Raw genomic sequence first — 23,504 nt, forward strand, 5'->3', positions numbered from 1 at the left:
TTATTTGAGAGAGAGACAAAGAGGGAGACAGAGATCAGTCACCCATCTGCTGTTTCTCTCCCTACATGCCTGCGATGGGCAGGGCTAGGCCAGGCCTAAGCTGCTATCTCCCAGTGCGCACCTTGGCAGGAAGCTGGAATAGAGAGCAGAGACGGGACTCAAACGCAGGCACTGTGATGGATTGTGGGCAGCCCAAGTGGTGGCCTAATCGTTGTGTCAAATGCCTGCCCGTTTGAGGATTTAAGAGTTACAGCTAACCTCAATGTTTCATTTTCTTTTTCCTATTTTACATCTAGCAAATTGCAATCACCAAACTTATCACAAAATTTCGTCTGTTCTTAAATACAAAAAAGTAGACTAACAGTCTTTTCCAATGGTTAAGAATAAGTGTAGCACGCTCCCCCTTTCCCAAACAAAGTGTAGTTCATGCTAATTCAAATGAGTCAGGCCATGTCGGGAAGCCAGGATTTCTCCCCCATCACAGGACTCACGGCTGAGGTTGCAGAAGCACAAGACGTGACTGAAAGCATGCACGTTTATTCTAGGTGGCTTTTAGGTGTCCCTCGAGCTCTCAGAAATGCAGACCCTGAAATACAGGGAGCCCTGTGTGCATTTTATGCCGAGTGTGATGAAGTAGATAGTTGTGGAGAGGCCTGTTTGTTCAGGTTCTTCTCTGTGTCTCCGGAGACGAGGCCATTCCCTTCTGCTGGTGCAGGGGAGACAGACACTCTGCAGTGGGAGTCTTAGGCCTGTTCGAGAGAGGAGAGGACGCTCAGAGAATCTTGTAGGGCCTGCTTTAAGAGAGAAGGGCGAAGGAGAGGTCAGAGAGATCTTCTGAAATGCCAAAGCACTGTAGCCTAGGTAGGCCTTCCCATACCCCGTCGGCTCTGTCTTGTTAAATGACTAGTGTGTCTCATTGCTGGAAGTCTAACTAGACACGATGGGACCAACCTCTGTGAGTGGAGCGCCTTTATTTTGTAGGAGTCTTAATGTCCATTTGTGTCCTGGATGCATGTTAGCAAAATCAACAGTGAGTGTGCTTTAGCCTCTCTTCAGATTTCACTGGGCTGAAGAAGACTTTAAATACAGTGCTCGAAATATCCTGAGCATCAGAATCTTCCTCGTTGATAATTATTGGTTTTTGTTAAACATAGTGGGTAAGTTATAAGGATACAAAGTAGACAGGTAGATCCCAGATATATCCATATTTTTTTAAAGATGTATTTATTTATTTGAAAGGCAGAGTTACACAGAGAGAAGAGAGGCAGAGAGAGAGAAAGAGAGGTCTAACATCCGATGGTTCATTCCCTAGTGGGCCGCAACAGCCGGAGCTGCGCCAATCCGAAGCCAGGAGCCAGGAGCTTCTTCCAGGTCTTCCATGTATGTGCAGGGGCCCAAGGACTTAGGCCATCTTCTACTGCTTTCGCAGGCCATAGCAGAGAGCTGGATTGAAAGTGGAGCCCCGGGTCTCGGACCAGCACCCACATGGGATGCCGGCACTTCAGGCCACGGTGTTAATACACTGCGCCACAGCGCCGGCCCCTATCCATGTTTTTATTGAAATAAATTTAAAATGGCACACATCACTTGCTTTTTCTGCTCAAATGAATGAATTTATGGTGGATTCCTTTTGTTTTTTTCCTGGTAAGCTTGTTCCTACCAGAATGTTGCGATGGTGTGGGGAAAATAAAAATCATTAGCTGCTGTTGGGAGCCAGAGGGCACCCGGACTGGAGATCTGTTGCCATCTGGGAGCTCTAAAGAGTGGATCCCACTGCCAGGGACTCTGAATTCATTAGCTTGGGCTTCAGCCCTGTCGCAGCCCCTAGAAGCTCGTTAGCGGACTCTGGTGTGTCATCACGGCTGAGCTCCACTGCCCTAGCGCAGCCCCTCTCCAGCCTCCACTCGGGAGGAAGTCACCTGGGGAGGTGCAGGCTCTAATTCGGAAAGTCTGAGGTGGGTGTGAGCTTCCACAGATTGCAAGGACCAGAGGACCTCCTCTTAAGCAAGTGCTTGGCAGTTGCTCCGATCAGCAGGCGTGAGCACAGCCAGGAAGCGTTTCCTTCAGTGCTTCCTAAAAAAGCCAGGCATAGATATCCAAGGGTGCCCAGCAGTTTTCAGTGGGCCTCATTTCCTGGATGTTGCATTTTTACACCTTTATTTATTTATTTACTTATTTTGCAGCCTACTTAGGGATTTTTAATTGAAATACCCTTCTGCTCCAATGTGGAGAGTTTTTTTTTATTTTTATTTTTTTACCTTCCTGTCCCTTGTTCCCTCTGTAATTCATTTGGATTCCCTAAATAGTCAAGTGCTAGAACCACAGAGGGGAGGAACTGCATTGGCAGTGAGTGGAGGAGGAGGCAGGTATGAGAAGGTGTGTGCGGTCAGAGGGCCCAGCCATCGAGATGGGAGTTCAAGAAGAGTCCTGGACTTGAGCCTCCTGCAGCAGTGACACTCTTAGTACTTGGTTTCAATTAGTTTAATAAATGTAACTGTTGGACCGGTGCTGTGGCTCACTTGGTTAATCCTCTACCTGCGGTGGGCACCGGTTCTAGTCCCAGTTGCTCCTCTTCCAGTCCAACTCTCTGCTGTGGCCCTGGAGGGCAGTGGAGGATGGCCCAAGTGTTTGGGCTCCTGCACCCACGTGGGAGACCAGGGGGAGGCACCTGGCTCCTGGCTTCAGATTGGTGTAGCTCTGGCCATGGCAGCCATTTGGGAGGTGAACGGAGGGAGGACCTTTCTCTCTGTCTCTCTCTCTCTCACTGTGTAAATCTATCTGTCAAATAAATTCTAAAAAAAAGTAATTGTTATTGCACTCCCCACAATACAGTCTACATTGCCACTGGGCTTTTGATACATGTATTTTATGTTTTAAGGACCAGTGGAATATTCCTGACTCAAAGACCAACCCGGTGTCTGACAGCTCGTCTAAAGAAGACTCTAGACCCGCCACAGGCCAGGAGGCCAAGGCCGTGGGAAAGACCAGTCTCTTTGAGGAGGACGATGAAGATGATCTGTTTGCTATTGCCAAGGACAGGTGCGGCATGTGTGGTAACAGGAAGGGGGTTGATGCTCAGGACGGTCAGCATGTCACATGACTGCTGGCTGTCGGTCACCTGACAGGCACACAGCTGTGCTTCCCTCACCCCCGCACTTGCCTTCAGGCATCCTTATCTGATTTCCCTTCTCTGTTGTTATTGTGTTAGCCTGAAAACGCCACCTCTTTGGTCACCATTTTTACGTACAGTTTGTTGGGTTTTGTTTTTGGGTTTTGCTGTTCTCTGGCTGCCTTAAACAATGTGGAGTGTGGTCAGGATTACTCGGAAGTTTATCGCACGGGTGGGGATCCGCTCTGCGTGGAATGCCTTCCCCATCTCTGCCCAGCCATGCGTTCTCCCAGCAGCTGCAGAGGGCGCACCGCGGGGCCCCGGGGCTCTCTGCAGCAGCACTCGGGCTGAACTCGCACAGAGCCTGCTGCCAGCTAGCCGTGGGTTCAGAACAGCACGCCTGCACAGGCTTTTTTTTTTCTCTCAAGAGCCTTAAATGATCACTTTGAAATTCAGTTCGCTGCTAGTAGCACAGAAAGGCAGCTGAGGGGCCGTGTAAATGCTGTGCACTGGTATGGCCAGAGGCTTCATCTCCCGGATTCAGAAGCAGCTCAGATCTCTATCTCCAAGTGCCCTCATCTCCTCAGACACCACCCAGTCTCCTTAGGCCCTTGTGACCTGACACCTGGATGTCTCTTGACCTCTGGTTAAAAACGGAGGCTCTGGAACCCCCATGTCTGACACCAGATTCTGGCCCTCGGACCGTTTGTGTCTGAATAACCTTGGACAAGTTACCAAATGTCTCTGTGCCTCAGTGTTCTCCTCTGTTGAATAGCAGTAGTAAGAGCACGTCTCGCGGCCGGTGCCGCAGCTCACTAGGCTAATCCTCTGCCTTGCGGCGCCGGCACACCGGGTTCTAGTCCCGGTCGGGGTACCAGATTCTGTCCCGGTTGCCCCTCTTCCAGGCCAGCTCTCTGCTGTGGCCAGGGAGTGCAGTGGAGGATGGCCCAAGTGCTTGGGCCCTGCACCCCATGGGAGACCAGGATAAGTACCTGGCTCCTGCCATCGGATCAGCACGGTGTGCCGGCCGCAGCGCGCCGGCCATTGGAGGGTGAACCAACGGCAAAGGAAGACCTTTCTCTCTGTCTCTCTCTCTCTCACTGTCCACTCTGCCTGTCAAAAAAAAAAAAAAAAAAAAAAATCTCGCACGGGATGGTTGTGATGATTGGGTGAAATCATGGAGTGCTCAGTAGCACAGCGGCTGGTGCACGGGCAGTACTCAGGTCACCGTTGCTCATCACGAGTGCAGGGTGCATGTTTCGTACCTTCCTCTGTGTTGTACTCTCTCCTGGGATGCTCCTCCTCTTCCCCAACGGGTGTCTTACCAGACTCAGTGTAAGTCTTCACTTGGGAGAAGCCTGCTCTCCCCAAACAGATGAGAGAGAGAAGGGTTAGCATGAGAGCCTAGGGCAGGCAACAGCTGCACCTCCACGTGCCTCCGCTGCGGTTGAGCGTTTTCTGCACTGGAGGAAGAGATCCCCTGTTCACACTTATGCTGCCTGACACACACAGTCATCAGTTTGAGGTGTGAAACAGGTCTCATCGGTGAGGCCTGAGACGGACCACACACAATAGCTGGCTTTGTCTGCTCCTTGCTCATTCTGCCTCCAATTGTTCCTGACGTTACTGCTAATATTCAGTGCTTGGGAAGTAATTCATAGCTTTCGTCAGGTCTCCAAAGAAGCTTTGTTCTGATAGGAGGAGTGGGCATAGATATAGAATTAAACCCTCGTGTACTGTCGGTGAGAAAGTAGTGTCGCCACGTGGGAAAATGATTTGGCTGTTCTTCAAATGTTAGACCTGGTTTGCCGTATGACTCAGTAAATCCACCCGTATAAAAATGAAAATGTATGTCTGTTTAAACCCTTGTCCACGATATTCACTGTAGCATTATGCATAATAGCCAAAAAAAAAAAAGTGGAAGTAACCCAGGTGCCCATCAACTTGACAACTGGAGAAACAAAACTGTAGACTCTGGTGATGTAGAGGGAGACAGTGCTGGTACCTGGCTGGGGCACAAGTGAGTGTGGCAGCGTTAGGTGAGTTGAGAGGAGCCGGTCGCAGCACCTGCTCCTGTGAGAGGTCCACGATGGGTGCACCTGCAGACAGAGCAGGATGCTGAGCCAGTGGCCGAGGGGAACAAGCGTGAGGAGGGACTGCTCGTGGGTGTGGTGGGTCCTGCGTGGGGCAGGGTGAACTTGGATTGCGATGGCAGCTGCACACCTCTGTGGTTCACTAGAAGTGGCTGAGGTGTATGCTTTGAAAGGGTGAGGTTTCTGGTGTGTGACTTATATGTCAGTAAAACTACGATGAAAAGAAAATGGAAACTAGGTCACAGGTGTGCACCCCCAGCTGTTCCTGGCGTTGGGATGGCTGGGCCTCCTGGCCACCCTAGGAGGTGGGCCTGGGCCCTCTTTGGCCCTCCTCTGCCGTGGGAGGTGGTGGGAGATGAGGTTACACTGGTGAGTGCTAAGCTGGGTGCACCCAGGCTGAGTGGAAATTACTGTGTGGGGGCAGAGGGTCCTGGGTTCTTCCACATAAGGGTGGGGGCAGAGGCTGCTGATTGGCCGAGTGCAATCTTACTCCTTCAAAGCTGTTCCAGGCCACTTTGAACTGTGTGATATCCACCGATGTAACTTGGGTGTTTTAGTGTTTAAGGGGCCTCCTGCAAGTGTGGCCCTCGAAGGAATGTTGTTTTGTGTTCTGAATCACATTTGCCCTTCGGTTTCTTTGTTTAGCCAAAAGAAGATCCAGAGAGCGTCGCTCCTCTTCGAAGACGATGCTGACAGCAGTGGCAGCTCTCTCTTTGGCTCCCCGCCTGCGCCTGCACCACCTACAGCAAAGGTATTCCTGGGATGCGTCTGACACCTGCCCTCCTGGGCAGAGCCTTCCTTGCAGGAGAACTTGTTTACCTGGTTTTAAGGAAGCACACCTGCGGACCCTGGAGATGGAGAGAAGGTCTCCTCCGTGTTCCTCAGCCCCGTCACCCATCAGTGTCAGGACAGGGAAACCGAGTCTCAGACAGAAGACGGGGCCCAGGAGTTCTCCCGTTAGGCTGCCGGTGAGGGAGCCTGTGACACGTGTTAGTGTTCTTGTCCCTTTTTTGTATGATTTGCCACTCAGGGATAAAGGAAGGCAGTTCTCCTATGCTGCACCATGTGCCAACGCTAAAGGAAGCAGGCCAGTCACAGAGGGACAGAGAGTGCGTGAGTCTACTGATAGGAGGCGTCCAGGGTGGTCAGATCCAGAGAAGCAGCCTGGTGGCTGCAGGGGAAATGGGGCGTTAGTGCTTAATGGTGCCAAGGTTCAGGTTTGCGAGGTGAGCAAGATGGGTGGTGTGACGGTTACACAAGAATGTGCACTTAGAAGTGGGTGAGGTCTGTTTTTATGTTATTTGCTCTTTTTCGCACCATAATAAAAGTGGTTTTTTTTTCTTTTTTAGTTAGAGTACTTGATAATGGGGAAAAGGTCAAGAGTAGTTGCCAGGGCTAAGTGCCCCACCACAGTCACCTCATGATGGCCATGTCAGAATGGGGTCTTGCAGGGTGTGAGGAAGCTGCCTCGGGACCACTTTGCCCAGAGATCCAGGCAGGCTGGGGTCCTGCTTGCCCTCCCCTCCTCTGCCACATCCCACCACACTCCCGCCGAGGGCACAGAGGGAAGCCAGGACACTGGCTATTGCAGAGAGCCTGGAGAGAAGTTTGGAGTGTCTCGGCTGGGCCTCGTGGAGACCTCCCTCATCTGAGCTGGCTCGGCCCCAGGGGCCAGGAATCAAGCCGACCTAGAGCCTCCTGTGAGCACTCTGCCTCCAGCCAGGCGTGTTCCAGGCAGAAGGAAGTGCAAGGTGGCAGGGAAGGGATGACCCCACTCCCAACTAGGGTGGGAGCCACCTCAGTTCACAATTGCAGCTCCCCAACCCCTGTGCTTGAACACCCTGTCCCCACCCTGATGATCGGTGACCACGTTCCCAATACTTGCACACCCGGGGGTCCTTTCTCTGCCTCCTCCAGGGGATGCAGGTAAAGAAGCCCCAAGCAGCCAGGGGACCTGGGACTCCCTTCCTGGCTTCCAGAAGCGGCACTTGGTGCTTCTTCTACACCTCCTAGGAATTTTTTGTCTAAAGTCTTTATTTAATGTGTGACTGCCTTTTCTAGAAAGATTTACCAAATGTACAAGGAGTGTAGTGTCTCCACTCCTTGCCTTTCCTTAGAGGGAGCCATTGGTAGCCACGTGGATCCTGCCAGGCCTGTTCCTAGGGAGTCATACTTGTTTTAATTGAAAGGAGATCATAGTGTACATTTTGTAAAAGCTTTTTTTTTTTTTTTTTTTTTTGAAAGAGGAAGATCTTCCATCTGCTGGTTTACTCTCCAGATGCCAACAACAGCCAGGGCTGGGCCAGGCCAAAGCCAGGAGCCAGGAGCGCCATCCTGGTCCCTGATGTGGGTGTAGGACCCCACACTCTTGTGCTGTCCTCTGCTGCTCGTTAGCGGGGAGCTGCGTGGGAAGTAGAATAGCCTGGACTCAAACTGGCGCCGCAGTACTGGCTGAAACCACTGCGTCCTAACACCAGCCCTGTGTTACACATTTGTTAAGCATGGTTTTTCCCTCCTCTGTGTGTGTGTTTTATTCTGTAAGTAGAGCTCCACTTTGCTCTTTGTCCCATTGAATACCGGGACCTGTGTGACCTTTCTCTGTGGTGGAGCATTAAGTCGATTACCATTTCTGGCCAGTCTTCCCACGCCTGCTGCTTTATCACCCTTAGCCTTGAACGTGGAGAGAAATTCTTCCCTGCCATACTCTTTCCCATCATCCGCTCCTTGCTCTTGCTGGAGTTCTCATCTTAGAGGAGGGCTTGGTCCCCTTGTTCACCACCTCCGCTTAGCCTGCGATACCACCTGGGAACTTGGTCCCATTTGGCCTTTTCCTGTCTCACTCACACTCTGCTCTACATTGGTGTGTTCTCAGTCACTCGTCCTGTCCCAGAACACTCCAGAGGAAGTCGCCACTTCTTTAGTCTAGAAAAGTCTTCATATTTTCAGACATAGTAGAAACAGTGACTTAACCTCTGAAAGCCTCCCGGGGAAGCCACATGGCAGCAATGAAGTAAAAGCACTTTCCTCGCCCCTCTGATGTGAAGAGGGGTCGCAGCACTTTCGGCCCTGGGGAGGTGGGCCATCAGCTTTGGGCCCTGCTGCTGCTTCCCAGGGGCCCCTTGCATCTTGCCAGAGAATAGGACTGTCCACCTAGTGGCTCCATGGGTAAGAGCAGGGAGGTCTGATTGGTTTTCCTTGGCAGGTTATAAATAACCGACACTAGTGGATGAAGTCACTTAAGTAACCTAATGAGATTGGGAGGCTCTGGACAGGTAAAGCCTATTTCTGGCTGAGCAGTTAGTGTATACAGATTGTACCATCTGTGAAGAAAATCAGCTCTAGACAACCACGGGCAAAAGATACATTTACAGAGATCCTACAATCTTTTTTTTTTTTAACATTTATGATTTGAAAGGCAAAGGAACAGAGTTGAGAGGGAAGGGCAGAGACTTTCCATTCGCAGGTTTATTCCCCAAATGCCCACAACAGCCAGAGCTGAGCGAGGCTAAAACCAGGAACCAGGAACTCCATCCTAGTCTCCCACGTGGGTGCCAGGGGCCCAAGTGCTTGGCCTATCATCCACTGCTTTCCAGGAACATTAGCAGGGAGCTGGATTGGAAGCGGAGCAGCTGGGACTCAGAACCAGTGCTCCAGCATGGGATGTCAGGCTTGCTAGTGGCAGCTTAACCTGTTGGACCACATTGCCAGCCCTTAGGGGATCTTAAAGCAAGTCAGTTGTGCCTCGGTGATAAGCCAGTCAAAATACATTTAGGACAGGGAGTTTGTTCTCAAGAACTTGTTGGTAAGTAGCTTGCCCAAGGATGCTGGTAACCTGAGTAAGTCACATGACCCCAGCTCTCTGCATCCTAGAGTGGAAAGAGGCACGAGATGGGCTCGGGTGTGTGCAGACGTGCGTTGAGCACCTGACTTGATGTAAAATGTGACTGGCCTCAGAAATGCAGCAAAGGGTCCTTTCACGTGGATGGCCAATCAGATGAGTGCCAGCTGTTAAGTTAGGAGGAAGGTAGAAGGCAAGGGCCGGCTGGACAGAGGAGCACTATGTTTATTTAGCAAAGCGACTGACAATGAAAAGAACAGGAAAACCTTCCTGGGTGACACCCGAGCTGGGCCTTGCTAGGAAGATGAGGAAGGAGGGTCCACCTCTTCAGGCGGTGGGGGACTGTTGTGTGCAAGTTTGCAGTAAGGAATAGCAGGGAGCGACAAAGCTCAGGTGAGTACGGACACAGTGGGGTGTCTGTCACTTGTCTTTTGTCTAGAATGCCAGGGGTGCAGGCAACAGTCTGCAGGGATTTTTATTTCAGCAGGACGTCGCCGGTTGACATCTTAGTTGAAATGTAGGAGGAGGGAGGCAGAGCGACAGAGACTGGTGATTGGCAGAGGTCAGGAGCAGAGTGCAGGCAGTGTGGGAATGATGGAAGCAGGCGTGCTGTGGCCGTGAGCCTGAGGGAGTAGTGTTGGTTGCATTGCCCAGTTGGCGCTGCCTTCCCTGTCCTGTCCTGTCTTCCTCCAGCACCTTTAGCTAAGCCTAAGAGGGGACTCCGGCCTGTCCTCTGCTTTGCCATTGTGCTCAGCAGGTGTGTGTCCTCATTGTTAAGGGCGGCCTTTCTTCTTCCTCTGACAGAAAGAAGAGGCCGTTCCCAAGGGCCCCCCGTTGCTGTTCAGCGATGAAGATGAGAAAAAGCCAGGGTCAGGAGTGGCTGTGGAGCCGAAGGCGGAGAGTGCCAGAGACTCCTCAGGATTCTCCAGCAGCGACGTGGCTGAGAAGTCAGAAAAGGTGGCCTTTTGTTCTTGCGTACTCAAATAGCTTTTGTGTTGTGTTGTCACACACACACACACACACACACACCCTCTTCCATTTTTCTACCACAGAAAATGAGGGCTCACTTGCAGAAGCGATCTGCCCCCACCACGCAGGGAGAGCCTCCCCCTGGTCCTTGCCTTGCCGTCTCTGTCCTAGACACAGGCGCACACGCGGTGGTGCCCAGCGTTGTACTGGCAATGTCCGTGCACATCACATCATCCTGCACCCTCCCTGTGGGTTCGCGCTTCCCAACTTGCTGCCCTCTCCAGAGCGCTGCTGTGCCCCTTGGTTCTCTGGGCCCTGCCAGGCCCCCCGCGGACTTCAGCTTTAGGATTCTGCTTGGCCATCCTCTTGACATCGAGCTGACATTGGCCGCGAGAGGAGTGGCCCTGGAGTTTCTGAGGCAACACCGGCTCTCCCCGGCTGCACGATATGTCTGCGCTCCTGCAGGAGGCCTGCGGCTCATGCTGCTGGCTGGCCTGGGAATCCGGTATCAGTGGTAGCCTTCAGTCCCCGTATACTATACCTTTCTGACTCAGTCTCTCTCCCCAGGCCTAGGCAAGGAGCATAGCCTTTACTCTCCCTGTGGTGGCTCCTTGGAGCTAACATGACAGGTGTTTCTGTTGTGCCCGCGTCACTGTGTGACCGCCTCTTCCCCAGTGGCTGCATGTGGACCTGGGTGACCGCAGCCCTGGCCCTTTCCTCTCTTGCGTCTACCCGTGTGTCCTGTGGCCCTCTCTACCACTTGGGTGTAAGCTCCTTGAGGACTGAGGCCATCCCGTCAATGTGTCTGTGGCATTTGTTGCATTACACTGCACATGGCAGGCCTTACTTTGTAAGTGGTGTATTTCTCCAAAGAGGCCTGTTTCTCCAGAGTGTGGCTGCTCTGAATTTCGGGTGTACCTCATGGTCAATGGCATGATGAACTGGCAATTGTTTTTCTTTCTTGATGGTACTTACAATAATGCAGATTCTTCGGATCAATGATACTTTACATGTAATGTGGCATTTATTGAGTCAATAGATGGTGCATTTTCAGGATTAGACATTCTTACTGCTTCTGCAGTGTAAGCCTTCTAAATGGGAGGGGCTGGTTTCGCTGATTGGATGTCCCGTGGGACTCACATGTTCCTGAAATACTGGGAAATGCACATATGTAATGTGCTCCCAGCAACTGGCATTTTTCTCTGTGTGACTTAGAAGTTCTTCCTAGCTCCTGCGCAGCCTGTGTGCCTCAGGTGACCGCTTCCTAGCTCGGCAGAAAGGAGGGGTTGGTGGACTGACACTAATTGGAAAAGAGGTCTCTGGCTGTGGGGTTCCAGTCCTTCCCCCGGGGAAGCCAGTCGGGATTACCTGTGTGTTTCATTCCTGGGAGTCCACGTGATGAGCCATGGAGCCCCGAGTCCCACAGAGCGGGCAGGTTCTGGAGGACTGAGAGCTTGGGCAGCCCCCTGCCAGGATCCGTGTTTCCAGTTGTTGCTTATGTTCTTACTCTTTCCATTTCCAGGAAGGACTTTTGACCATGTCTGCTCACGAAGCAGCCAAGCATTCAGATTTCTTTTCTTCCTCATCCGCACTGGATAGAGGAACCAAAGGCAGAAGCAGAACTGTCCTGAGCTTGTTTGATGAGGAAGAGGATAAAACGGAAGAGCAAAGCAGCATCCCAGCTCCGCAGAAAGAAGTAGCAAAGGTGAGCGTGAGGTCGTCGGGGGTCACCTCTCTAGACGAGAGGAAGGACGCTTGTCTTGTGTCAGTGCTGCCGTGCGAGTTGTGGAAGCCATCTCAGCCTGCAGTGCAGACTGTGAAATGATTTAGATGGTTGTGAGGCACCTCAAGTAGCCTTGTGGGATAGGGAATCAGAATTCCACCTGCCTCAGCCCGGACCTAATGGACCTAATGGACTGTGTTGATTGTCCCGGTAGAACTTTGTTTGCCAGCCAGTTACGGAATATGAGCAGCGGAAAAGGGAAGTTGGGCCAGAATTATACACTTATGTACTTGTAGCATTCAGTTTTAGAAATGTGTGTCGGAGGTCGACCTTTCCTGTCTACCACATGTCGGCCAACTTATTCCTTAAGGAGCCACAGGAGTGACCGTTTTAGCCTCTGTGGGCCATCTGGGCCCTTGCAGCTACTCAGATCTGCTGTTGGAAGTCTGAGAGCAGCTGTGGGAAATGAGGTGAATGGGCATGGCGACGGTCCAGTAAATTTTATGATTGAAAGTAGGTGACAGTGGCTCTGTGCTGTGCTCCTGATACTGAAACCAGACAGAGACATCACAAGAAAACTACAGTCCAATGAGCATAGATGCTAAAATCCTCAACAGAATACCAGTGATCGCAATGCAGCAAGTGTCAGGAGGATGGCACACCATGACCAATAGGACTCATCCCAGCAATGCAAGGTTCTGTGAAAATCGGAAGATGAGTCAACATCATATGTTGTATCAACAAAATACAGGGGGAAAAAAGCACCTGTCCATCTCAGTAGATACAGAAAAAGCATTGATCAAATCCAAACCCAACAGATGTATGAGATGCTCCGCATCCGTGAGCCCCCACGGCTGTCATCGTGCTTCACACTGGAAGCACTGAATGATCTCCCTGTGATGCTGAGGAAGAGGAGGTTCTACTCCTCCGGCCAGTTCTTCTCAGCCTTCTACAGAGAGTTCTGGGCAGGGCAGCCAGGTCAGAAAACGAAAGGAACGGCGTCCAGATTGGAAAGCGTGCAGTGAGACCGTCTTTGTGTTTGCAGACAGCATGGTCTTTTTTTTTTTTTTTTTTTTTTGACAGGCAGAGTGGATAGTGAGAGAGAGAGACAAACAGAAAGGTCTTCCTTTGCCGTTGGTTCACTCTCCAATGGCTGCTGCGGCCAGCGCGCTGCAGCCTGCGCACTGCGCTGATCCGATGGCAGGAGCCAGGTGCTTATCCTGGTCTCCCAGGGGGTGCAGGGCCCAAGCACTTGGGCCATCCTCCACTGCACTCCCGGGCCATAGCAGAGAGCTGGCCTGGAAGAGGGGCAGCTGGGACAGAATCCGGCGCCCCGACTGGGACTAGAACCCAGTGTGCCGGCGCCGCGAGGGGGAGGATTAGCCTAGTGAGCCGCGGCGCCGGCCAGCATGGTCTTCAGTACATGTACATGAGGGTGTTTCAAACAGTCCATCAGAAACTGGAATAAAACGGTCAGTTTATGTGATGCAAAATAGTGGAAATCCATGCATAGTGGTTTCACAGTACATATTTTCCACAGACTTTTTTTTTGAAGATTTATTTATTTTTTTATTTATTTGAAAGGCAGGCTTATAGAAAGGCAGAAAGAAAGAGAGAAAGGTCTTCCATCTACTGGTTCACTCTATAAATGGCTGCAGTGGCTGGAGCTGGGCCAGGCTGAAGCCAGGAGCCTGGAACTTCATTTGGGATCCCCACATGAGTGCAGGCTGTCTTGCACTGCTCTCCCCAGGTGTATCAGCAGGGATTCGAAATGGCACCCCAAACCAAGTAAAGTTATAGGAACTTTTGATCCTTAGCAAACAAAGATCCATTTAGGATATGAAAGTAGCAGGGCAAGAGTGGTGGGAGAGCACAGAGGGAGGCTCTCCTCACTCCTGTGCCAGGTGTTGGGATGTAGGAGGCTGACAGGGTAGGATACACACTGGACAACTTTGTGTAGTTTCTGAGATTAAATCAGTTGCTGTCTCTTCCCTTTAGGAATTCATTCTCTCTCTCTCTCTCTCTCTTTATTTATTTAAAAAACTGAAAGACAGACATCTCACATATAATGGTTTACAGATACCCACAACAGCCAGGACTGGACTAGACAGGAGCCGGGAACTCAGTCTGGATCTCCCATGTGGGTGTCAGGGACCTAACTACTTAAACCCTCACTTGCTGCCTCTCAGGGTGCACATGAGCAGAAAGCTGGAATTGGGAGTGGAACTTGGACCCAGGGGAGGGGAAGCAGGTGTCCTAAGTGGTGTCTTAGCTGCTATGCCAGATGCTCACCCTGGGTCATTTAATTTTGTGTGTTTTTATCCCCACGATCTTTCTCATGGAGCTAATGGTTTTTCCTCTCTTAGTAACAAGTACAGACACAACACAGAGAATGAAAGATGATCTTTCTGGATCATGAGCACGTTCTTGCTTACAGCAATTTCCTGCTATTTCTGGTAGCCCACAGCTTGCTATTGTGTGAATCTGTCATTCCCCTGTGATTGGCACTTGGCCATGGCCAGCCTTTTGCTGACCGACGTCAGCACATCTGCGGCGGGGACACCTTCACTGCGCCCGTAAGTATTTGTAAGTCTGATCACACCTAACCGCCGACGTTTTTCCCAGGGTCCCGATCCTGATGCCCGCCCCAAGAGCACAGGCGTCTTCCAGGACGAAGAGCTGCTCTTCAGCCACAAACTCCAAAAGGACAATGACCCGGATGTTGACCTTTTTGCTGGCACAAAAAAATCCAGGGTCAGTTTCCCTTCCAGATAGTTCCCCCTTGTTATGGCTCTGTTGTTTTGTCATACTGTCCGATCAGCTCACCTCGCTGTCAGTGTGAATAGTTCTCCCGTGGATACTGAATCAGAGTGTTGTCTTTTCCAGTCGTTGGAGCCACGGGTTGGGAGCCTGTTTGGAGATGATGAAGATGATGAAGATGATGATCTTTTCAGCTCGGCCAAGTCCCCGCCACTGGTACCAGCCTTTCGTTGTGGGTGGGGTGTAGGGGAAAGTTACACAGTTAAGGAAAGTCCACAGGGAGCTGGGGTGCTCCCTTTTCTATAAACGGTCGCACTGTGCTGCTGGGAGTGTGTTTGCAGGGTGAGACTGTGGGTGTTCCCTGGCTGACGCTGAAACGCAAGGCACCCCACCTTCCTGAGTGTGTCACATATTTGTGTGATTTTTACATGATTTGTGGCAAGACCATTATGTGTAATCTGGTGGTTAAACAGTGACGCCCTTTACATGTACAGCGTTAGATCTGTCTCAGCCCGGGTTGTATCGCCTTCTCTTTTCTTTTCGTCACATCTAGGCCAGTCTTAAGGACGCTGTCTCTGAAATGCCCCCTCTTTGAGTAGGTTCAACCCTGCTTTGCAGACAGACTTCTAGAACTCAGAAGCAGGGCAGCTTTTTGGCACTACAGTGTTTTCTGCAAAAGTTCCACGATCGTTGACAGACTCTGGCATTCTTTTTCTTTTGAAGGTACCAGAAAAAAAGAAGGTAGTGAAAAAAGACCAGTCTGCTTCCTCTTTGAAAAACCAGAAATGCCCTGACTCCACCCAAAGCAGCAAAGCAAACAGCCCGTGGGATCTGGAAAGCCCCCAGGTTGGGACAGACCTCCTTCCGGGATTCTCAGCACCTGCCGCAGCCCAGGGCAGAGTCCATTGGCCTGCGCAGACCCAGCTGTTGGAATTAAGGAGCACACAGCTGCTAGGGCTACCCGCTCTTCCCCAAGGTCGTTTTTTGGGGTTGTTTATACCAACTCATTTTGTTTGCCCCTCCACTTAAAGTCTCACTTGGGGACTCCCTCCAGGCACATCAGCTTACACCTGCTCATTCTTTTCTAATGCAAGTCAAAATCAGATTCCAGGGTGGCGCCGAGGTAGAGTGAAGAATCTTCTTCCCAGTAGAGCCACCCTGGTTCTCCCTCGGGGCTCCATTCCAGTAGATTCAGTGTCACTTCCGTCCCATTGCTTGGTTACCCCCAGTGCACTTCTGAGTCCCTGCCCTCGGGCCTCTGTCGTCAGCCATCTTGTCCAACCTCCTCGAGCTCTCCTGAGGAGAGCCAGAGCTGGAGTGAGGGTGCCAGTCTGGCAGGCAGGTGTCCCTGGCCATCTCACAGAGGCTTCACAAACACGAGGCATGTGTACTGGCGTGTTTCACTGGCCCTGCCCAGGGCTCAGATCCTTCTGCTTTGAGAAGCTGCGTGTCGGGCTGCGGGGCGATTCCCGTGTTCTCCCTGGCACTTGCCACATCACCCGGCCGTGTGGTCAGGGTGCCCGCTGCTCCGGCTGTGGTGCTCGGGCCAAGTGCAGCCCGGGAGTCTGATCTGTGTCCTGGGTGTGCCTTTCCCCCGCGTGCAGCCTGGCAGCCTCCCGCCTTGCTCCCCTGCCAATTTAGTTACAGGCCTAAGTTTCACCCAAGAGGCACCCTGCTTCGTGTTTCCCCAATGGATGTTTAACCGAGTGTAATCTCACACAGGACTCGTCAGGTCTCGCTCCATTTAAACCCAAAGAGCCATCCACTCGCATCGGGAAACTACAAGTAACTATGGCCCGGCTGGAGTCTTCACTGCCCGCCCTGTGGCATCTGTGGACACGCTGGGATTTTTGCTCTTGTTAGCTTGCCGCTATGCATTCTCTCTCCTCTCTGCGCCCCACCTCCACCCCCTGCTCTGCACTCCACCTCATCATCACTGCTTACGCTCTGTGCTTTTCACGTCTTCTCTGGGCTCAGGGCTGTGGACTTCTGTCCTGGTTCCGAGATTCGGATCAGGCGACTTTCCCTGCGTCGCTCTTCTCCATGTTACGTGTCGTGTGCACTGCCGTGTAGCAGCCTGGGTGGCAAGCTGCTGTTGGAGGGCGCGTACAGAGTTGGTGTTTTGCTTCTCCAGGCACATCTAGCAGTTAACCCCGCTGCCTTGCTGCCTGCAGCGGCACCCCAGCCCCCAGCAGGGAAGTCCATCTCGCCAGAACTGGCCTTCCCATCGCCTGAAGCCGGAAGGAGCCGTGCTCTGGGAAGTGCGTCCCCCCTTGCTGGGAGCGGGGAGGCCGGCGTGAGTTTCGACTTCCCAGCCCAGGCAGACACCTTACACAGTGCCAACAAGGTGAGGGCCTATCTTTGTGTGCATAAAACAGTTTGTGCGCTGCTTTTTCTTCTTTTAAAGATTTTTTTTTGAAAAAAAGAGGCACAGGTCTTCCATCTGCTGATTCACTCCCCACATGACCACAACAGCTAGGACTGGGCCAAGCCAGGAGCCTGCACCTCCATCTGGGTCTCCTCTGTGGTGGCAGGTGCCAGCTGTAGGAGCAGGAAGTGGAGAAACAGAACAGCTGAGACTTGAACGGGTGCTTCCATGTGAGTTGCCAGCATTGGAGGCAGCAGCTGAACGCTTGGCCCCGTAGGTGTCACATTTTAGTCCATCAGCTTCACACAGCCCCCAACCCCAGTCCCACACTTGAAAGAGGTGCAGCCGCCTCTCTCTAGCTTCTTCCTGCCCGTCTTGATTCCCTCTGCCTTCCCAATCCTGCCTGCATTTCTTCCCCTGCTGGCCCCTCACTGCCTGGAGAACATTCCAGCACTTAGGTTTGGTAGAGCTGGTGGCAACCCAGGCCTCCTGCTTGCCCATGAGTCACCTCCCGTGGACAGTCTGAACTCCAGGCCCCCCAGGCCCACCCCTGAACACATACACCCTGTGCTGCTGACAGCCTAGAAAGCCTATCCCTGCCTCAGTGCCCTTTCCCCTCCTGCGCCTGTACCGTGGGCCCTCTTCTCCGAGACCTCATGGAGAATCTCTTTGATGGACTCTGCACCAAGGTTTTCCTTTCTTTCTAGTTTTCGTTTTTCTGGTCTAGTCTCCCTTCTCTGGAGAGAAGAGAGTTTCCAAACTCTCTTGTTTCAAAACTTGTTTTTCCTGTGCAAAAATGAAACATCCTCCCTTTTGTTACAGTTTCTGTTGTTTTGTTTTTGTGATGTTTAAAATGGCTGCTTCCTCCAGTTACTTAGGAGATTTTCTTGAAGTAAATCAACATAGCAGAGCAATTTGCCCAGAGTGGGTTGTGCCTTCTGAAAAGCTGCCGGATGATGTGTTTTGGAATAATATCACAAATACCGCATGTCGCGGTTGAGTGAGTCATGCTTTGAGGCCATGCTAACGAATCTGATCTCTAAGCCACGTTCTTTGGTGTCTGGTGTCTCCCTGCCCCTGCAGCCTGCATTTACACTAGCCCCTGATTCAGGTTAGTACCAGCACCCTCCTGAGTCTGTCTTGTTTGGAAGAATACCCACTTTTTTTTTTTTTTTTTTTTTTTTTTTTTTTTTTTTTGACAGGCAGAGTGGACAGTGAGAGAGAGAGACAGAGAGAAAGGTCTTCCTTTGCCGTTGGTTCACCCTCCAATGGCCGCCGCGGCCGGCGCGCTGCGGCCGGCGCACCGCACCGATCCGATGGCAGGAGCCAGGAGCCAGGTGCTTTTCCTGGTCTCCCAGGGGGTGCAGGGCCCAAGCACCTGGGCCATCCTCCACTGCACTCCCGGGCCACAGCAGAGGGCTGGCCTGGAAGAGGGGCAACCGGGACAGAATCCGGCGCCCCGACCGGGACTAGAACCCGGTGTGCCGGCGCCGCTAGGCGGAGGATTAGCCTAGTGAGCCGCGGCGCCGGCCTGAATACCCACATTTAAAGTGAGGAAAGAGGGACCAGCATGATGGCACAGCAGGTGAAGCCATTGCCTAGCATCTTACATGTGCAAGTGCTGTTTCACGTCCTGGCTGCTCTGCTTCCAACCCAGCTCCTTGCTAATGTGCCTGGGAAAGCAGCAGAAAATGGCCCAAGAATACCTGGACCCCTGCATGCACACTGGGGTCCTGGATGCAGTTCCAGGCTTCTGGCTTTGGCCTGGCCCAGGCCTGGCCATTGTGGCCATTTGGAAAGTGAACCAGCAGATGGAAGATCTCTCTTTGTGTCTCTTCCTCTCTCTCTCTCTCTCTCTGTTCTTCATTTAAATAAATATTTCAAAAAAGAAAAAAATAAAGCAAGGAAAGAGTAGGTACCAGGGAGAGTTGTGGGACACAGAGCACCAGCCTTTTGTGTCAAACTGACCTAAAATTGCCCTTGAAAAACAAACAAAAATAAATAAATAAAAGGAGACTCAAGAATTAAGAAAGGCTTAATCTTGGAGTACAGAGAGCTACTAAATTCCTTCTGTGAAAGTTTGGAAAAATTAACCTCTTCTTTGCTTTAGGTAGTATGTTGATCGAAGTAGACAGCTAACCCTGTAACACCTGGGTTGCCAGTTCCTTGCTACGTTAGCTCTGAACACTTCCTGTCACTACCACATGATCATGTGGGTTTTTGCCATTGCAGGGCCGGGTCAAAGTGAGAGGGAAGCGCAGGCCGCAGACGCGTGCGGCCAGGCGACTGGCTGCCCAGGAGTCCAGTGAGACCGAGGTCACGAGTGGCCCCAGAGGACCTGCTGCACACCTGGCAGATGGTGCCGTCTCACCCAGTAGCTGGCAGCCACAGCCCAGAGCAGATGGCTCTGCCGAAGCCATGGCTGCTGCCTCTCTACCTTGGGAAGGCGGCCCCAGGCCTGGAGTGGACAGAAGCCCCTTTGGGAAGTCTCTGGGTCAGCCCAGCGGCGAGCCTGACCTCTTTGATTCTGGAGACATCTTTTCCAAGGGCGCTGGATCTCAGTCCATGGAGAGAACACGGGCCAAGGCCAAAGCCGCAGAGAGCACAGGCCACCTGCCAGGGGCAGGGAAGGCCAAGGGCTCCCTGTTTCCTGCTCCGGGGGACGCCAGCAGCGATGACGATCTCTTCCAGCCCGTGAAGTCCAAACCAGCGAAGAAAGCCAGTCCCTTTCCTCTCCTGGAAGATGAGCACGACCTCTTTGCGGACCAGAAAGGCAAGAAGAATGAGTCAAAATCCAGCAGTCCTCAGGACGTCCTGTCAAGAACACAGGATATTTTTGAGGTAAGAGTACACAGCGTGTTTTTGTGCTGGTTCTGTGTTGAGGAAAATACCTTAATGGCTCATTGGAGCCACAGATTACCTTAAGCTGGTCTCATACATGCCCGGTGTTTTTTTTGCTTACAGATATGTTCTCTTTTGAATAAGCCTGAAGCTTACTCTGAGTGTTTTCTTGCCTGTAGCAGTGGTTCTTGGCATAGTTGTTGACAACAAGTCTTGATTGTTAACCGTTGTGTGTTTTCACTTTCATAGTGTGATGCTGAGCTCAGGATCCCTATGCCACCCTGACACAGAGGAAGGGACCTAAGAAGGTCCATGGAAAATGAAATTAAATGATACTCGTTTTGGTATAAAAAAAAATTGAGGGGCTAGTCCTGTGGCACAGTGGGTTAAGCTGCTGCCTGCGATGCTGGCATCTCATATGGGCACCAGTTCAAGTCCTGGCTGCTCCACTTCCCATCCAGCTCCCTGCTAATGTGCCTGGGAAAGCAGCAGAGGATGGCCCAAGTCCTTGAGCCCCTGCACCCACGTGGGAGATCCAGATGAAGCTCCTGGCTCTTGGCTTCTACCTGGCACAGCCCCAGCCATTGCAGCCATTTGGGGAGTCAACCAGTGGATGGAAAATTCTCTTTCTCTCCTCTGTCTCTCTTCTCTCCCTCTGTCCCCCACCCCCACCCCCACTCCTCTGCCTTTCAAACCAATAAAAAAATAAATCTTAAAAATTTAAGAATTTTCAGCTGGCGCCACGGCTCGATAGGCTAATCCTCCACCTAGCGGCGCTGGCACACTGGGTTCTAGTCCCGGTCAGGGTGCTGGATTCTGTCCCAGTTGCCCCTCTTCCAGGCCAGCTCTCTGCTATGGCCCGGGAGTGCAGTGGAGGATGGCCCAAGTGCTTGGGCCCTGCACCCCCTGGGAGACCAGGATAAGCACCTGGCTCCTGCCATCGGATCAGTGCGGTGCGCCGGCCGCAGTGCACCAGCCACGGCGGCCATTGGAGGGTGAACCAATGGCAAAGGAAGACCTTTCTCTCTCTCTCTCTCTCTCTCTCACTGTCCACTCTGCCTGTTAAAAAAAAAAAAATTAAGAATTTTCAGACCATGTATTTTTCAGTGAACGTTTTGAAATCCTCTTGTGAGCCCTCTTGGTCTAGCCTGAGATTAGACCTCTGGTTCTGGGGACACAGGTCTGGCTGGGGCTACTGACTGTGCAGGTGGTCAAGGTGTCTGGGGTGTTTGCAGGGAGAATGCTGACTGGGCACCTGGGTCCTGAGGGCATGGGGTGTACTGGGACAGGTGCTCCCCACAGCCCTCAGGGAGGGGGATCATACAGAACCGGCAACAGCTAATGGAGGTGTTTTCAAATAGCACTGCGTACCATGAAGAAAACTACCCAGGGCAGAGCAGTAGCTGGGAGTGGGAGGACGTCCTTCAGTGGGCCTGGTGGAAGAGCTGCAGTGTGGAGCGGGCGTTTGAGCTGGGAGCAGAAGCATGAGAAGTGCAAGGCCGGGCAGGCAGACCGGTGTGTCCCAGGCAGCGCATAGGCTGCCTGGCCGTTCCCAGACACATGTGCAGCTTGCTGAAGTGTTTCAGTGTAAGCATGACTTGAAATAAGTTTTTCTTTTTCTTTTTTGACTTACTAAGGATGATATATTTGCTACAGAAGCAATTAAACCCTTACAAAAAACAAGAGAGAAGGAGCGAACGTTGGAATCCAACTTGTTTGATGATAACATTGATATCTTTGCTGACCTAACTGTGAAACCGAAAGAAAAGTCCAGAAAGAAAGTGGAAGCTAAGTCTATATTTGACGACGACATGGGTACGTGTGGTCTTCTACGCTTGGCCTAGAGAAATGGTAGCCTCCAGTCCCTGGGTATTTCTCCTGCTGCCTTCATCCTGGTCGTTTCCTGGAAAATGTTTCCTGGGCTGGTTTCCTTCTGCTTTGCCGTGTCATCTTGAGTTAGGGTGGGGATGAGTAAGCACGTGGAATCTTCGTTTTGGTGAAGCAGCTTCCTGCTGCGATGACCATCAAGGAACATGGAAGGTGCCCAGAATCTGACCGTCGGGTGTAACTTAACTTTTATCCTAGTGCACTGTGATAGCAGGGGACTGATGGGCAGTCACCCCGCATGCTAGAGCAGTTCAGGTGACTGGTGCCTCAGAGCCCACGCAGTTGCTTGAGTCAGAGTTGTGTCTGCAAAGCATGAAGTGGGTGCAGGAGGAGAGCAGGACCAACTTGGGGGTGACTCAAGGCAGCTGGTGCCGCAGAGCTACCTAGGGTCTGTTCCCCTGCAAGCCTTGTGCTCGGTCCCCACCTGCTTTCCAGCACATGGTGCAGGGATGACTTCTTCCATTTCTGGTATTATGGAGATGTAAGACATGCTTGCTGTGGCAGATTCATACAATGGAGAAAAGAAAATGACAGTCCGTGGATGTGACTGATACTGACAGTGGGTGTGTAGCCCTCAGATGTAGTGACATTAATATGTTTGGATATGTATAGGTGTAGATCCACCTTTTCCAAAAATAAGGACATTCTGTTGGCTGATGCTTTCAGTTGCTGCTTGTTTTTCCATGTCAGTACACGGAGATCCATGTCCTTGTTCTTTAGTGTTGTGCGCTGTTGCTCTGTATTCAGCCGTTAGCCCACCGAAGGGGACTGCACTGTTTCTGAGTTTTCTCTGCTGCAGAGGATGCCCTGAGACACATTCCTGTATGTACACACGCTGCAGTCTCCCAAGGATAGAAGCCTGGAGGGCAAGATGGCTGAGCAAAGCCAGCGTTCCAGGCAGTGAAACACAAGATGCAAATATCATCACAGACAAACACTGTGATGTGTTGAACTGATGAACTTGTTCTAAAAGAGGGGAGTCTGATACTGCATTTCCCTGTGTGTGTTTTTATTGCCCTTCTCTTTTAAAGTCCAGAGTGAAAAGATTGTATAAGAATATCCTCAAAAAGTTGTTATGGAAATTCTGTTATGAAAAACAGAAGGTTTTGCATCAGTGTAAACTCATCTTTTAGTTCCATTTTCCCATGAACTTTTTGAAGTGCCATTGTAGAAGTCTGGTGTCCCAGATGGTGAGGTCCTGGGCTGTCCCTCTCCCCTTTTTTTCTCTCATACATGCACATACACACACTTTCATAGCTGAGAAGATTTGCTCAAAGATTACCTGTGACTTGAACATGATAATAAAATTAATTTGGTGCCCAAACCAGGATAAGACTCTGAGCAGTTTGACTTTAGTAAAGTGTTTTCTGGTACCTGTACCGTTACCAGAATTGGGTCTTGGGTGGTGTGTGTGGACCTGGCTTTCTTGCCCATTCAGCAGGTCTTTTTCTTTTCTTTTTAAAGATGATATCTTCTCCTCCGGCATCCAGGCTAAGACAAGCAAACCCAAAAGCCGACCTGCTGAGGCAGCGCCTGAACCGAGATCCGAACACAAGGCGTCGAACTTGTTTGATGACCCTCTGAACGCACTTGGGGGCCCGTAGAGCACACAGGATACCCACAGCTCTCCCCTAAGCTACACCTCGAGTTAGCGATGCTGTCTTACATGCTCGTTGTCCTAACTGCATTGCAAAAAGCAAATGTTGTAGCAATTGACTCAATGTACTTAATGTTCTCTGCACTGATTTTAATTAGGCTTACTACCACAAATAAAAATAATATGTATCAGTGGTTGGCTCATGGCCTTTTGTTTTTTAAGCTGTATTTTGACTTGATTAACCTTACAGGAGCCATGATATGATTTGGGACATGTTAGAAAAGGAATCTGTGGCTTTCCTAGGTGGGGACTCCGGGTC

At 51.4% G+C, this 23,504-nt stretch overlaps 1 protein-coding gene and 1 long non-coding RNA gene across 22 annotated transcripts in view; one reads left to right on the forward strand and one right to left on the reverse strand.

Annotated features, from left to right (window-relative positions):
- LOC100343496 (WASH complex subunit 2A) overlaps positions 1-23,376 on the forward strand; it is a 58,066-nt gene extending 34,690 nt beyond the window's left edge. For 2 of the 6 annotated variants that reach the window (XM_008269863.4, XM_008269864.4), the window contains exons 19-30: positions 2,879-3,039; positions 5,848-5,953; positions 9,845-9,997; positions 11,532-11,714; positions 14,358-14,486; positions 14,619-14,708; positions 15,216-15,338; positions 16,215-16,277; positions 16,627-16,839; positions 19,093-19,701; positions 21,339-21,516; positions 23,053-23,376. In XM_008269863.4, the coding sequence (XP_008268085.1) occupies positions 2,879-3,039; positions 5,848-5,953; positions 9,845-9,997; positions 11,532-11,714; positions 14,358-14,486; positions 14,619-14,708; positions 15,216-15,338; positions 16,215-16,277; positions 16,627-16,839; positions 19,093-19,701; positions 21,339-21,516; positions 23,053-23,192 (2,148 nt within the window). In that variant the 3' untranslated portion in view covers positions 23,193-23,376. The remainder of the gene's footprint in view (positions 1-2,878; positions 3,040-5,847; positions 5,954-9,844; positions 9,998-11,531; positions 11,715-14,357; positions 14,487-14,618; positions 14,709-15,215; positions 15,339-16,214; positions 16,278-16,626; positions 16,840-19,092; positions 19,702-21,338; positions 21,517-23,052) is intronic. The other 4 variants (XM_008269865.4, XM_051823718.2, XM_051823717.2 and 1 more) reach the window with 3 other exon arrangements.
- LOC103351327 (uncharacterized) overlaps positions 1-23,504 on the reverse strand; it is a 555,796-nt gene that overhangs the window by 95,419 nt on the left and 436,873 nt on the right. The window lies entirely within an intron of this gene.

This window comes from Oryctolagus cuniculus, chromosome 15, assembly GCF_964237555.1.
Source record: "Oryctolagus cuniculus chromosome 15, mOryCun1.1, whole genome shotgun sequence".
Classification (NCBI taxonomy): domain Eukaryota; kingdom Metazoa; phylum Chordata; class Mammalia; order Lagomorpha; family Leporidae; genus Oryctolagus; species Oryctolagus cuniculus.